This window comes from Orbicella faveolata, unplaced genomic scaffold (genome assembly GCF_042242905.1).
Source record: "Orbicella faveolata isolate gen_17 unplaced genomic scaffold, um_ofav_v1 contig_24, whole genome shotgun sequence".
Taxonomy (NCBI): Eukaryota; Metazoa; Cnidaria; class Anthozoa; order Scleractinia; family Merulinidae; genus Orbicella; species Orbicella faveolata.
In genome coordinates, this window is record NW_028301552.1 from 26,000,185 (window position 1) to 26,015,287 (window position 15,103).

The 15,103-nt window shown below is 36.6% G+C and overlaps 1 protein-coding gene, 1 long non-coding RNA gene and 1 pseudogene across 3 annotated transcripts in view; 2 read left to right on the forward strand and 1 right to left on the reverse strand.

The window, feature by feature from the left end:
* Positions 1-15,103, reverse strand: part of LOC110067944 (uncharacterized) — a 28,262-nt gene that overhangs the window by 1,787 nt on the left and 11,372 nt on the right. For both annotated transcript variants that reach the window (XM_089292161.1, XM_089292159.1), the window contains exons 3-8: positions 11,827-11,947; positions 10,903-10,964; positions 8,401-8,523; positions 7,946-8,012; positions 3,412-3,493; positions 688-789 (exon numbers count right to left, since the gene is read on the reverse strand). In XM_089292161.1, coding sequence (XP_089148287.1) covers positions 688-789; positions 3,412-3,493; positions 7,946-8,012; positions 8,401-8,523; positions 10,903-10,964; positions 11,827-11,947 — 557 coding nt within the window. The remainder of the gene's footprint in view (positions 1-687; positions 790-3,411; positions 3,494-7,945; positions 8,013-8,400; positions 8,524-10,902; positions 10,965-11,826; positions 11,948-15,103) is intronic.
* Positions 759-4,509, forward strand: LOC149111062 (uncharacterized). Its single transcript, XR_016208020.1, has 2 exons — positions 759-1,053; positions 3,895-4,509. It is a non-coding gene; the product is annotated as an uncharacterized LOC149111062 (long non-coding RNA).
* On the forward strand, positions 12,349-14,025 carry LOC149111063 (uncharacterized; annotated as a pseudogene).

The following is a 15,103-nucleotide window of genomic DNA, read 5'->3' on the forward strand; positions in this document are numbered from 1 at the left end:
TTATTTGTGATTTTAATCGTACATGATCATGCCGCTTTGATCGACTTTGTATCTGATCATAAGTATTTTGCCATTTCACAATGTGTTAATTGTTATGGAATGTCACTCACCCCCACACAGAACCACGCAAGTGTTATCGGACGTGTTATATCACACCATAACCCCACGATAACTAACTTACGATGGCGTAACGCGCAAAACACAGGGTGCAATGGTTTGATTTGTTCGTTAAAACCTTTCGTTATGCACATTCTCTATGAATAATTTCAAATGGCTGCTGATAAGTTGATGAGCTTTCATACGTTCACAATATTATACCCCATTCTACGGGACGTCTCGAAAATGGGTACCCTGTTCTAGATCAGGAGCTCCAAAATAATGACCCCGTCAGGCAGCAGATACCCGTATAGGTATTGTGGGGGATCCCCCCCCCCCGGGTAAAAATACTTCTAGCTACTCAAGTGGCTCTGTTGTTATCCCAGGCACACTTGTCTGTGACAAAATTTGGGTCATAACTCTTTTGTTCAAGAATTCACAGGGAAGAATTAACACAAAAGATTGAGAGAAAAAGCAGCAGTTAGTGCTGAAGCTCATGCCTGTCATGCCGCACCACTCATCACTGCTCACATCCTCAGAGTTTTAGTGTTCCTCCCCATGCAGTCTACAGTCCACCTAGATTAGTCTTACTTGACAAAGAGCTCTTCATTATTTAAGTGTCTTGTGGCCACAAAAATGATGGTTCTCATTACTGTTGCTGTTTTGAAAAGGATCCCAGGCTCACGGTAGTATCTAAATTGTTCATAAATCAGAAGTATATATCACCAGGAGCCATAATCGGGGACGGAGACCGCAAGTCTCGGGATTCGCGCGTACCTATGATATGGGACAATTTTTCTATTTTTAGAACAAATTGCGCCATCCTGACGTCATATATCCGCGCGGATTCACGCACACGTCAGGGGCTCTCGCGTGGATGTTGTCACGTTGCGTGATCAAATGGTGAGAGCTGAGAGATTCTCTTGCGTATTTTTCACAGCGATGGCAGGGAATAAGGTAGGGAATACGAACCAGGGCGCTTATATGTAGTTTTATGCTCTGAGCTAACGGAAAAGGTAGGTTTTTCAGGGTCGAAAACAAGACTTCAATCTCGCGCTGGGAATGAATAATGAGATCTGCTCACGCTAGTTGTAAGCTTACGCGTATGCTTAAGAATATAGCAAGAAAACTCTCTACTCTGGTATCGAGTTAATTTGTGAGTTTCTCAGACAATGTTTAATCATAACCAAAACCTGTTTTGATGGTTTCTTATTGTCTCTGCTGGTTTGGTGAGTTTGCAAAAGTTTTTGAAAGGAAAGTCTGACGCGTACAATTAGCTCATTTGCATAGTGCATGCAGCTCGTGCACTTTCAAGTCCGAGTCGGTGTTTTCAATTGTCAACAAATCTTGACAAAGATTTCTTTCGTTATATTTTGTGCTGAGATGCTGCAACAAATTTCACGAATGCAAAAAAGGCTACTAACATGTGTTTCTTCAACATAAGCATAGTGAAGTTTTACACTGCGAAAATGAAAATAGGCAAGGAGTTTTGATAACTCGATCATCTAAATCGAAATCGTTATTCCAAGTTGATTAAAGAAAGCGTCATCGTAACTTTGCTGATTGTTTCTGCTTTATTCACATATTTTCAGCTTAGCTTTTAATATGTTCTCAAACATTTATCAATCTTAAACATATTTAAAAACTATAGAGCTATTGTTTGAGTTCGATGTACGCTTTCACACGAAAGTGCGGCGGAAGTACAATTTGTCATGTTTACTGACTGTACAAAACACGCATCGGCGGGCGCTCTCATTCATCGACAACAGAGAATTTACTGGATTTTTACACGAATAAAACTGAGCAGTATCTACGGACGTAAAGTTATTAAGCCTTGATGAAACATCAAGCGTTGCTTACAATTCAAGCGAAACTCAAACTAGCAATTATTTTGTTTTACTTTTCGGTCGCGATAGACTGACAAATTCCTCACAAGCGTGTGGCAAGAGGAGCTAGGAAACTATGAAGTCCTGAAGCTCTGCTATATCTAAATATATCCAGCTAGTTTTTTGCTGTGTAATGGAAAAGCTGTTAATCTTCAACATATGTGAAATTTAAAGTGGAGTAATGTACAGCTCATGTAAAAGAAGCATCAGTCGGAACACAACTTGGTCAGCGATATATATAAGCTTACAGCGGAACATACCTAAATTCGACACTGTCTTACTTCACTCAAACTGGAGCAGCTTACGACGAAAATACTTAAGCAAAATTCCAACAGACGTAAACGCGTTGAGTTGTGGGGCAAAAACATGAAACATTTCGGGAATTTCGGTCGCCATTTCCCCCGCACGACATCCGCAGAAATCCTCGCAGCATGTACGTGCGTGTGCCGCAGGTGATGGCGCAATTTGTTCTAAAAATAGAATTATTGTCCCATATCATGGGGACAACCCCAATACTTGAAATGGCGCGCGCTTACGGTCTCCGTCCCCGATTATGGCTCCTGATATCACTGAATAACATAGTAATGCATGGAAAAGCTTGTTGAGTTGCCTTCTGTAAGACTTCTCATTTAACTTACTAAGTAATCATGTACTTCCTATTTTTCCATCAAAATGACATTGTCTAGTTGCACCACCTTCAGCAGTGCTTTTGTAGCAAATAAATAAAAGGGAGGATTTCATGGTTCGACGCATGTCTGTATTATTTATTTGCCTGTGCACGCTTTTTGGCAATTAAAGGCCCAGTTTTACATTGCTTATGAACTAATCGCAAGCAAGTTACTGCTAATTCCGCATACAAATAGCCGTAAAATCATTAACTGTAGGATAAATCATACGGGTCAACACTAAATTCAACGGTTGACAGCGTCAGTAAAATCCACTGAAATCTTCTGAGAATTTTGGCTATCGGTCGTACTGCCATGACTAACTATAGCATGTGATTACTAAACAACATCTCAGTGGGGTTTTTAAAGTAATAACATTGATAAGGAGTGAACAAAAGTATTTTGATTTAGAGACATGCGCCAAACCATGAAACCCTCCCTTTAATTTTAATCTGTGACAATGTCTAGCTACCGGCCGTAATTGGACACTGGGAATTACTTGCTCTAGGACAAAGGTTCTCTCTTTGAGCAAATTTTCAATGTGATCACATAGCTAGAATAGTGAACTCTGCAATTCCAGGATTCAGTTAACAAAGTTAGAGAACTACCGATGTTACGTACACCCTCATTAATTAAATAACCGATTACAGAAACGGCAGATGCTAAGCTAATTTAGTCCTTCACTTGCTCTTTTAAATCTTTATTCAGTTGATTACTAACTGGCTTTTACTTGATTACAAGGAAGTTAATGTAACATGGCTCACCTGTTGGGGACAAGATATACCAACTCAGATGGAAAAGTTTTCCTAATGTCATAGTTAAAGGCCATGACATTTGGTTCACTACCTAATAAAAGAAATAAAAACAAAATTATGGAAATCAGATTTTAACACTCTAAAATGAGATTCGCTCTTCTGACAGTTATATCAAACTTAAACTAGCACTGACTGGCTATTAAATTATATTGCAAAAGCAGTGGTTAGTGCAAATACATGTCTGTATGACTATATCATGTATAGTGGGATATATAGTTGTTAGAGTGTTGCTCCAGGGACAAGAATACAATGTTTTCTCTGTTTATTGTCGTGGTGTTATTGGGTGGGTAACAATTTTGACAGTGCTGCTAATATCAGTGGTACTAACATGTGGTGGAGGGTTAAAATCCTAAATTATGAAATCCACTGGAATCCAAAACTATTAGAATTTTGCCCATAGAAAAAACCTGGGCTTGCTATTTTTCCCTACAGATTGGGTTCAAGCTGTGACACTGGCATAATGAGTTGTCATATCACAAGGAAGCTGTGGAACTGGAATCGGAATTGGAACTGTGACTTATCTCTTTACCCTACTTGCAAAAAGGTTTAGTTGTTCTCTTTTGTGTTGTTGTGTGTGTTTGTCTGTGTGCGTTGTCTGGATTGTTTATACTTTAGTGAGTTCTGGTATCTTTTTTTTTCTTGTAATTTAATTCGTTTTTTCTCATTTCTATCGAGAAATATGAATACGGGTAGTTTGTCCAAATTTGATGTCTTATCATTGAATGTTCGGGGAATCAGAGAGCAAGTCAAGAGGAGGAGTATACTTTCATACCTAAAAGATCAAAAAACCAAACATTTATTTTTTACAAGAAGCATATTCAGAACGAGTCGATGAAAATATTTGGAGAAAAGAATGGGGTGGCGAGCTATTTTTCTCACATGGCACCACCCATAGTAAGGTGTGTGTATTTTAATTAATCCCTTTGCACAACCAAAGGTTGATTATTCTTATGCCAATGACCCGGGCAGAATAGTGCTTATTACAATCACTCTTAATGGACAAAAACTATCACTGTGCAATATTTATGCACCTAATGATCAGGCCAATCAACTCTAACTTATGCAAGAGCTCAACAATTGCATAATCAATAAATCAGAGCTCACCTCGCTAATTGTCGGGGGAGACTGGAATTGTACTTTATCAAAAAAAGATACGTTCAGAGGTGCACCTGTGGAAACCGTCTAGTTACCGTAATCTCATTCTGACCACGATGGAAATGTTTGACTTAGTGGATATTCAAAGAATGTGGCATCCAAAGTTACGCAAATTCCTGTAAGAATCAAAATCTCTTAAACTTAAATCTAGGATTAACTTTTTCTTAATTGCAAAAAATCTCTGGGGATGTAAAGAATTCGCAATTTACGCAATTTACGCAATTTTTTACGCAATTTACATTTTGCTATCTTGGCCCAACAAACCTCCTCGGGGACCAGGACTCTGGAAATTTAACAACACCCTATTGAATGATATGCAGTATGTGAGTACGGTTCGGGATACATACTCTCACACCTGCAGTTGTTATAGCCATGTGACGGATAAGAGGCTCTTTTGGGAGTCACTGAAAATGGTAATCAGATCTGCGACTATTTCCTTTCCCAAAATGTATCAGCAACCGAGAACAGGAATGAAGATGCAGAATAGACCAACTTGATGTTATTATCTGTGATAATGTTTCTTCCCCTTACATCGATGGAGTACTATGGGAGTATGACGGACTGAAAGCGGAACTTAAATCAATTTACAAAGAAAAAGGAAAACAGGCGATGTTTAGAGCAAAATACTGCTGGATAGAAAATGGTGAACGCCCAACAAAGTATTTTTTCAATCTTGAAAAAAGTAATTACAGCAAAAAAACTATCAGTGAGCTTCGATTACAAGATGACTCTACTATGTGCAACAAGACAGTGATTCTACAGCAAATTGAAAATCATCAAAGAAACCTATATGTCTCGGATTTAACCTTTCTGAAACTCCGTATGACACATTCCCTGACAATGTTGAATTCCCTAAGCTTTCAGAGGACGTGCAAGAAACCTTGGAGGGTCCACTTACGTGCGAAGAATGCAAAAAGATACTAGAAACCTTTCAGAATGATAAAGCACCGGGGGAAGACGCATTTACCATCGAATTTTTTACCTATTTTTATTTAAAGCTTTTAGGAAACGATTTAACAGCTCAGGAAAGCGATTTAATATGGAAAGAAGACGGCTCACTCCTAGATCTTTCAAACTGGAGACCGATTACACTCCTTAATGTTGATCTTAAAATAGCATCAAAAGCAATAGCCAAACGCATTGAACCGACACTACCAAACCTGATTCACTGTCAAGATTCACACCGAAGATCAAAAGGGCCCTGAACGTTGGAGCGAAAAACTCTCTTTAAAGAAAGACGTGTGGACTAAGATCTTCAAATCACTGAAAAACATTTGTAACGAAACTTAACTAAAAGAGTTTCAATTTAAATTAATCCATAGAACGATAATAACTAAGAAAGAACAATTCAGATTTGGTATTGAGGCAGACGATGAATGTCTATACTGCGGAGATAAAGATTCAATTGAGCGCTCTTTTATGGAATGTACGTTTACCAGATTGTTTACCCAAAAAGTCTTGAACTGGTTCAACCAAGTGAATGCGTGTCAAATTTCTCCTACTACAGAGGAGACCTTGTCAAGTATTACTGCAAGCTCCCACGACACAACAATACTTGGAAATTCAAGAACACTGCCTTATTTATGCACCATTATAATAATATTTATTCAAGCAAGTTTAATAGCCTAGCCATCTCCATTCAGGATTTTATCAGTAAGCTAATCATTAAATACAATCTTGAAAATTTGTCTTAATTAAATGTTTTATTGAGAAGTACTCGTCCCTCCTCAAAGTCAATATACAGTATAATGTATTGTAAGTAAACTGTATGTACCGTAAGTAATGTAAGTAGAGTATTATAGGCGAATCTTTGCTGACGTCATTGTTTACATTTTTCCTCATTAACATACGACTTTGCGCATAGAAGGCATCATGCTAGACACGATTTTACTAGGAAAACTTAAAGAGCCTGTGAAACTTAGTAAGTGGTGAAATTTTTGGCTCTTTGGGTGTAATATTCGAGGAGAAATTGGCTTTCAAAAACATCAGTATTTCTGTGTGGCAAAAGCGCTAATGAGCTCAGACATTCTTTGTAAAATTTTGAGCTTTTAAACCCTTGTCGCACAACAAGTATTCAATACATCGCGCTCACATTCCTTGGGACAGTTAATCGTGCTGTGCGCTTTCAATATTCAGTATTAATCTCTTTGTAGCTCCATCAGAAACTGTATCACTTATGGTAATGAGGCGAATATTGTAAACAAAGATTCTCCTATATTGTTAGTAGTGTAAGTAGCCCCTATTGCAAGTAATTGCATTTTCTGTAAGTAACTGTATTCAGTATTGTATTGCCAGCATAAGTAACCCATATTGTAAGTAACGTAAGTATTGTTCTGTTTGTAGAGTAGCGTAATGAGCATTGTAAGTAACGTTTGTAGAATTGTGTTTCGTAAATTAAAATTATTATTGAAAAAAAAGTATAAACCAGGAATAAAAGAGCTAACCAGATATATATTTTCAGCTGAAATCAAAGTAAATAAGAATTCAAATAAGGTCTTATAGTGAACATTAATTTTAGCTGTTTTATTTCAAACTCAATTACTTAAACAGTGATAAACATATCAGTAATCTAGCTCAGCAAGTACAGAACAAGATTTACAAATTTGAATAAAATCCCCCGGAGATGAACAAACCAAGACAATGGGTTAATTTCATATTCACTAGTAGGGAAAGTAGCAACTACAAAACAATATGATTTGACATCTAATATTGACATGATTGATGGACTCGCTAATGGTGCAGAGCATTCCATAGAGAACTTACACTAAAGAATTGACAATAAGAGAATTTCACCAGACCAAGTATTATTTGGGTATCATCTCCACATCCTGATATAACCAGAAAGCAACACAGAGAAATGTATACACATTTATACAAGACAAATATTAATAAAACCTGGACACCAATTTTAAAAGTAACAGGACAATTCCAAATCAATAAAAATATAGTAAAATTACTTGTACCCTGGAGTCATACTACAACAGCGATCGTGAGCTCCCTTGGCTGTGTCAAAACTCTTTTCCCACTCTGGTAGAAATGTGTATTATTAAGACTCCAGGATATCCAAGACAGGAGCTTTAGTTCATAATTAAAAGTCAGGGAAAACATGTTTCTTCAAAGAAGGATCTATGCTAGAGTGCTAACACTGATTATAGAAGCAACCAGGAGTTTATGAAAGCAAGCATGGTATAGCTTACATTTAGGACCAAGGTGCACAAGTGTAAAAAATGTAACAAAATTGTTGTAAGGGTTTTGATTAAGCAATGTACCATGAGACAACAATTTGTATTGGACACCTGGTTAACATGCACATAACAAACACCCTTACCTGGTGGAGGATGGTTGATCATATGTCCACATGCAAAGGGATTATTTAGTCTCTTTCCACATGGCAACTACACAAGAGAAGAGAACATTTACCATCTGCTGAACCTACACAAGTTTTTCAAAGTAACATCATTTCAATTACAAATACTGAATGCATCTTCCAAGGATAAAATCTAATATAAAGTGTATGTACAAAATTGTGGTCTTTAGATACAGGGACTCCAATAATGATTGAGTGTGTAGTCAGTATCTTGGCGAGTGACTTTCAGACATGCACCATAAAATGCACAGTTTCTATTTGCCTAAATGTCTAAAAGAGATCGAGCAAAAATACAGGACTGGATGAGATGACATGACGACATAACAACATACCATCACTACACTGGTCAACAAAAAACTTCCCTTTTTATAGGTTCTACACAATACTCTATAACCTCAAAGTCAAATTTAAGATACCTGAATATCAGTATTAAAATCCTTGGCATCAAGTATGCAGCTGTCATAGCGTGACATTAAGTAACAGTTGTCTTTACTGATATTGGGATAGTTGAGCATTTTTCGAACATCTTTTGCTAAGTACTGAAGAAAAAGAGAGACATAAAAAATGAGCAATAATTACGTACTACTAGCAAACATTCACATTAACAAATTATTATAAAGTATTTACTGAGTGACCTGACTGATGAAAGTCACAGTTTGCCCTCATTGTGGAGGGCTTAGGGACCTTTCATTATTTATGGGGATGACCGCATGGGGAAATCAGAAATACCTTTTTTCTTTTTCATTTTTTTCCTAATGCCCATCATAGTATCATATCGAAATTTCAAAGCCCGTCTTGATTCGTTCTAAAATCTTTCAAAGCCCGGTCAAGGGAAATAATCTTAAAGAAGCTGACATAAAATTGACACAGCAACAGTATGAAGTCGTTTTATGTATTTCAGCTTGTGTAGATGAACATTTTTCCATTTGTAAAACATAGGCTTATACTGGCAACAGTACATCATCTTTGGAAAATTTATATTTTGATTGGACAAAGCTATCAAAAAGCACGGCAAAACAATAATTAATTCATTGTTCAATGACGGTATTTCCAAATCGTTTCACTACAGCACCATGGCTTTACCTACGATATGCCCTTACCTGCAAGCAAGTGCAATATGATTGTTGAAAATTGTATTTTTCTCTCCGCTAACGTGATTAATAACTTGTAATGATCTGTAATGAGTATAACTGTACCTTTGCATTGTTATATTCTCGGTATCGTCACACTCAACGTGCAACATGTACATTTACTCTGGTTTGCTTGCGGTTTAAAAGCTCGCAATTTGTTGGTTAGGTAACACTATATAAAATTTAATAATCGGTTGTTTCTTTTGCTTATTGTTGTCAATACGCTTTACATACATACAGACAGACAGACAGACAGACAGACATACATACATTTTATTTGTTATCAAATTAAAATTACAATTATAACATGCCCGCGGATAGCTGAGCTAATCTAGGCTTTACGTTCTTTTAAGAAAAATATATACAACGGTAGTATGTTTGTTAGCCTGTAAGCTTTTCTACCGAAAAAGCACAATAATTTCGTCAATTTGCAATGAAAGCTGTCATAAAAGCCTGAAGTGATGACACATGTAACTGCAGTACAAGTACATTATTTTATCGCCATAAGTTTGAAGTGCTCTTATGTTTCCGTAAAGAAGGACATATTATTTTTCTGAACCCGGTCGTTTCAATCTCCAAAAATTTAGTAGCTCGTCAATTCAGAACGAATATTTTTCACAGCCTGGTCACTTTCTTCCAACCCGGTCATCCCCATTAATAATTAACTGTCCTTTACTGACACAGAGTGTATGGCCAAAAACTGCGTGGTGGTTCCAACTGTTAAGGCAGAGAGTGGAAAAGTCTGTATTTATAAATGAAACATATTGTGAGAGAAATTTACATAATTTTGAAGATATTCACTTTTTCAAACTTATGTTACAGTCAGATAATGAGTTACTCATGTCAGAAATAAAAGAACTAATGGTTAAAAGCTGCCAAAGCTATTGATGGATTGAATTTTACACCTCTGGCTACCTTTGTTGCATACAAATAGTCTTTAATTTGGGAACACTTACAGACTCAAAACACAAAAGATCAGTCCATTGCTTTTGCAGCCATTTTGTTTAATTTCCAATGTTCTAAAAAGTGAATTTCTCTAATTATTATCAAATATAGGGCAGCAGAAGTTGAAAAATTGATTTTTCTTTTTTTTCGTTTACAAATAGCCCTTAGGTAGATATGAAACATGATACAGTTTTTCTGAGTTCGAAACGCTTTAAATGAAAGAAAATCGAGAAAAACGATTTTTGCCTAACAGTCGAATGGCCGAATGCATAGGTGAAAAATTAGAAAACTAAGCTTAATTTGCATTGACATGTAAAGGAGAACCAAAACTTGTCGATACTTATTTGTCAAAGACAAAGTATTCAGCTATCCAAAACGGGTTAGAACTTGACTTGAACACCATCCCTGAGTAAACACTCAATTTTTAAGAAAGTCCCTTTGAATTACTACAATTGGTCAAATTCCCAATTTGCAAATAAAATTCAGAGATATTTTTCGACATGTGCCATAACTCCAAATTCCTTGAAACTTCGCCACTGAAAAACACTTTCAGGTTAAGATCATTCAAACTTAAAACAGAACGCCGAATAAAATAAACAGAAAACCTCCCCGCAAAGTTACAAAACTCAATTCAAAAGTCTTGCTTATCGTGGGTTAGCTTGATCAAGCTTTGAACAACCCGGCCCCGTAGCTCCCCTTTCAGGCTTGGCTAAATCTAACAGATATATTAAAAATTTACAGATGATGGACTGACCAACTGCTTCTAATATTTTACATAAATCTGATCACTCTTATAACTCCCTTTGGCTATAACCTATCAATTGTTAAAAATTAATGACTTACCACTAATCCAGGATGGAATCCTATAAAACTGCCAGGAACAGCACTACCCCTCAGAAAAACACCTTAGATGAACAGAATTTTATATTCACATATTACTTGGAAACTGTTTGCTTTTGAGTTGTACCCTTTGTTGTTGTAAAAGTTTCCCACCTCTACCCCAATTCACCTCCTTGGGTAAAACAAATTGGCATTTTGTATTATTGCCTCAGGTCTTCACATTGCTTTTATGAGACAACAGCTAATTTGCTGTATTTTACAGCAAATTTTTTAATTTTAACATTATCCTATTATCCATGCTACTAAGGTGTTAATGGTGATTTTTCTACCCTCACCTTTGCGAGGCAGATTTGACTTCCATTGTAATTTTATCTTTTTATAAAGTTGGAAGTACATGTAAAGCGGTTTTGTTTCACAAAGCCAAATTGTTCCCGTAGTATATTTGTTTATAGTGCATTTTTGCCTCCCAAACAGGGCTCAATATTGACAGCCAAGTTGTATTTTTATTCAGCAAGCATAGTGGGGCTGAGGTAGAAACATAAAAATAATTAAAACAAATATAATTAAATATGTGTCTGGATTTATGAAACACATGATTGCAGGTGTCAAAATTGGTGCAAAACTTTCATGTCTGACTGCCGGCAGTCAAGCCATTGAGGCACTTGAAGACCCTGGTCATTTTCTTTGCAGGGCAGCCTTAGCTGACTGTGCTGTGCTGTGCTTAGGGACCAGCAGCCAGGCAGTCACACACATGTAAGGTGGGTGAGAAGGCTGTGCAGTGACAGACAGCCTGTGATCGATCAATCGATCAATTGATTAATTGACCCTGTGCATTTCTTAGAATTTAGGTTGCAGGCTCGTTCTGTTGAAATTGACACAGCCTTTATAAATCCAGACACAATTATATTCATTGTGACAAACACAAACCATTTCCTGCAGCAGGATGAGGAATAGAGGATTTCTCCATTATCAATGAAAATGGCTCCTGGCAGAACCGATCAACATTCTGTTGTAGCTGCTTGTGTATGACTCCAAGATAATACTCTAGCTGTAAGTCAAATCAAATGAAAACTCACAAATCTTGTAAAACATAAAACAGTTTGTTTTTTATTAAATAGCAAAACGTATAAGATTGTGTTACTTACTAGATATAAAATGATTTTAGATTTAAATGCAAAGAGCCATTAATAATATTTACAATGCATTGAAAAAGTATCTGTGTTCAATGTGCACACTGCAGCTGCCTGGCAGATTCATAATTGAACCAACAAAAATCCAATCCAAGCAATTAACTTTCTCCAGCTTCAGGGAAACCTGATAATTATAAATCATCGATCCACTTGTAACCAACAATTGACCACTACTCAAGATCATTTCAAGCTACATTAAGTACTTACAACTCATGATTATCACACAATCAATGTAAATCAAGTTTTTTTTGGTTGTGTAACATTCAAGTTTGGATCTTGAATAAGGGTACATTCCTTTGGGATGATTTGGATCCCCAGGGATCAATGACCAAAGAGAGATCACTCAGATCATATTGCATCAAAGGAACTGATCAATCTACTCACAGCAGAGAGAGAATTAAGCTGCCTAAACAATGCTCAATATAAGACCAGTCCAATACATAGACATTAATGCTGATGTGCATTCAATTAAATCAACTAGTGTCACAAAACATTTATGCATTACATTTCTGTGATTTTAGTTAAGTATTATTTAATATGTATAATAATACAAATTAAAAACTTTTTGAATGTCACAGCAGCAGTAGGCATTCAGTTTAAACTCAAGTTAGAATACATTATACTTTCAACTGCTGAAATCCACCAACCACAACACATCAACAGCTTTGAAGAATTTGTCACTGAGAGCTGCACAAAAATTATTGACTGGAGCCTCAGGCTCATCAGTCATTTGGGTTTTAGTCCAATGAGATGTTTTGTAAATGTTGTGTACATGTAAATCCCTTCCTATGGATTCATTTATTGGAGTGTACTGACTCCCTCTGGATTTAACACCTGATTCACGTTAATATCAGTCCCCCGAGCTAAGCTATAGTTATTGCCAACACTCCACTGGCCTGCTGAATCAGGACAGATATATAGTGATGTCCCCTAAATGGGGACACTATAACCTTGAACTTTAAAATGTGATGTACACCTATACTGATGTACAGGGAACAGACAAATCAGTCTGTGTATACCTTCACTTATCAACATTTTGTTTATTTTAGTTCAGTAATGTTCTGGACCGAAGATCACAATTTGATACTATGCCGTGAAGTTCTCAATCTTAATCCATTCACTACAAAAACAGGCTCAACACAACAAAGTACAATTTGGGATAAAGCGGCTACAACACTGAATAATTGTTACTGTCTGGTAATGTTGACAAGCAATCTGTTAGAGATCATGTTGGAATATTACAAAACAGGCATAAAAAGAAATTGAGAGCTGAAGAAAAGGCAACTGGCATTGCACCTGATGAGTCGACAGAGTTGGAAAACCTGTTTATTTAATGTTAGAGCAAATAATTGCCCTGGAAGAAAGTGCAGAGGCAGAGCAACAGGAAACTGGTCGCAAGAAGAGCTGAAAAATAGCAAGTGATAGAGCAAAAGCTGAAGATATCAGGTTAAAAGCAATGGAAAAATTGAAAGACACTCAAAAAGGGCAATCAGATAGGATGGAGGACAATCAAAATAGGCGACCATGATGCAGCGGCAGCAGTACAATTTCTTATTTGTCACAAAGAGCTCACATTAACTACAAGCTTAAACAGGAGGAGTTGAAGCTAAAAGAGATCAACAGGAGTTTGAGAAAAAACAAATGGAAGTCTCTGTAAATGCACAGAAGCAGTTCCAGGAGCAGCAGAGTCAGCTTCTAAAAGTAGTGTCAACAACAGAGTCAACAAACACTGCTCATGATGCAAAAACAGCACCAGCAAACAAAGGCATTATTGAACATTATTGAACGTATTGTGAATAAATAATAACTTATCAACAATGTGCAAAATAAAGCCCTAAGTGACTTTTAGTTGATTTTCTGGTAAGGTTTTCAATTGCATTTTTGATTGAGATCTGGAATGTAATTTTTTGTTTATTAAAGCATATTCCTAAGCCATTGTAGTTTTGCTTAGAAAATAACTCAAACCCGATGTAGAGAGGGGGGGGTGGGGGTAAAAATACTAGGAGTTATTTTATGCTGCTTACATCTCAAATTTTCATTTAAGAGCTTCTGCCTGAGAGACCGGGGCAGACTTGGAAATAAAGGTCAGCTGATTACGCTTAAAATTGATACACAAAGTCGTTATGTGGACTTATGTAATATGCCAAAGTTTCAGGTTCAATGACCTTCTTTCAGTTGAGTTCTGGATATCAGCCCCTCAGGGGTCCCCAGAGGCTGATTTTCAGTGCAATTTTGGCTACATTTCAATCTCTCTATTAGCAATGTAAAATTAATTTCAGACAAAAACAAAACCATATTTGTAATGCCCTATTCTTAGGCTTCTGTGGGTAAAAACATTAGCTCACGCGAATCTTTTGTTAGTCTGTGGCTGTTATCACAACTTGGTCCTATCTGAAGCATACTGAAAGCAACCGGAAATGGCCTGTTTTTCAGACCGCATATTTTCCATGCCCATATTTTATATCGTGAAGTCTTAGTATTCCTACAAAGTTCAGCTCTTAGTTTAGTAATATCAAGAAAAAAATACTAAGGTTGAGACTTTTTTACTAAGAAAAAACTTACGAGAAGATGACTAACCAGGCCACTTCTGGTTATAGTTTCAACAAAGCGTGTCTGTAAAAATCAGCCATTTAATTTCGATTAATACCTTTTTCTTTTTCTTCTATGTAATGAATTAGAGACTCTGAAGTTAATTGTAACCGAAAAGACTTACCGTCAATCTGGAATCTTCATGTAATTTTTTTTTAGGACCGATCAGATTTTGGTAAGGCAATGGTTATAAATTTTGTGGAAGAAGTCTTGAAAATTAATGCCATGAGTCTCTGTGAAAAATATATATATATACAGTATACCTAACAATCCATCTCTTGCCAGTTATATTAATCACAATGCACCTTTTCCACCTTTTTTGGTCCAAACTACAATATTAAGTTTATCTTAAACACTCAACCCGTTCACTGAACGAAAAAAGCCTGTGGCCCCGAGTAATGAAACGCTAATTAAATCAGGATAGG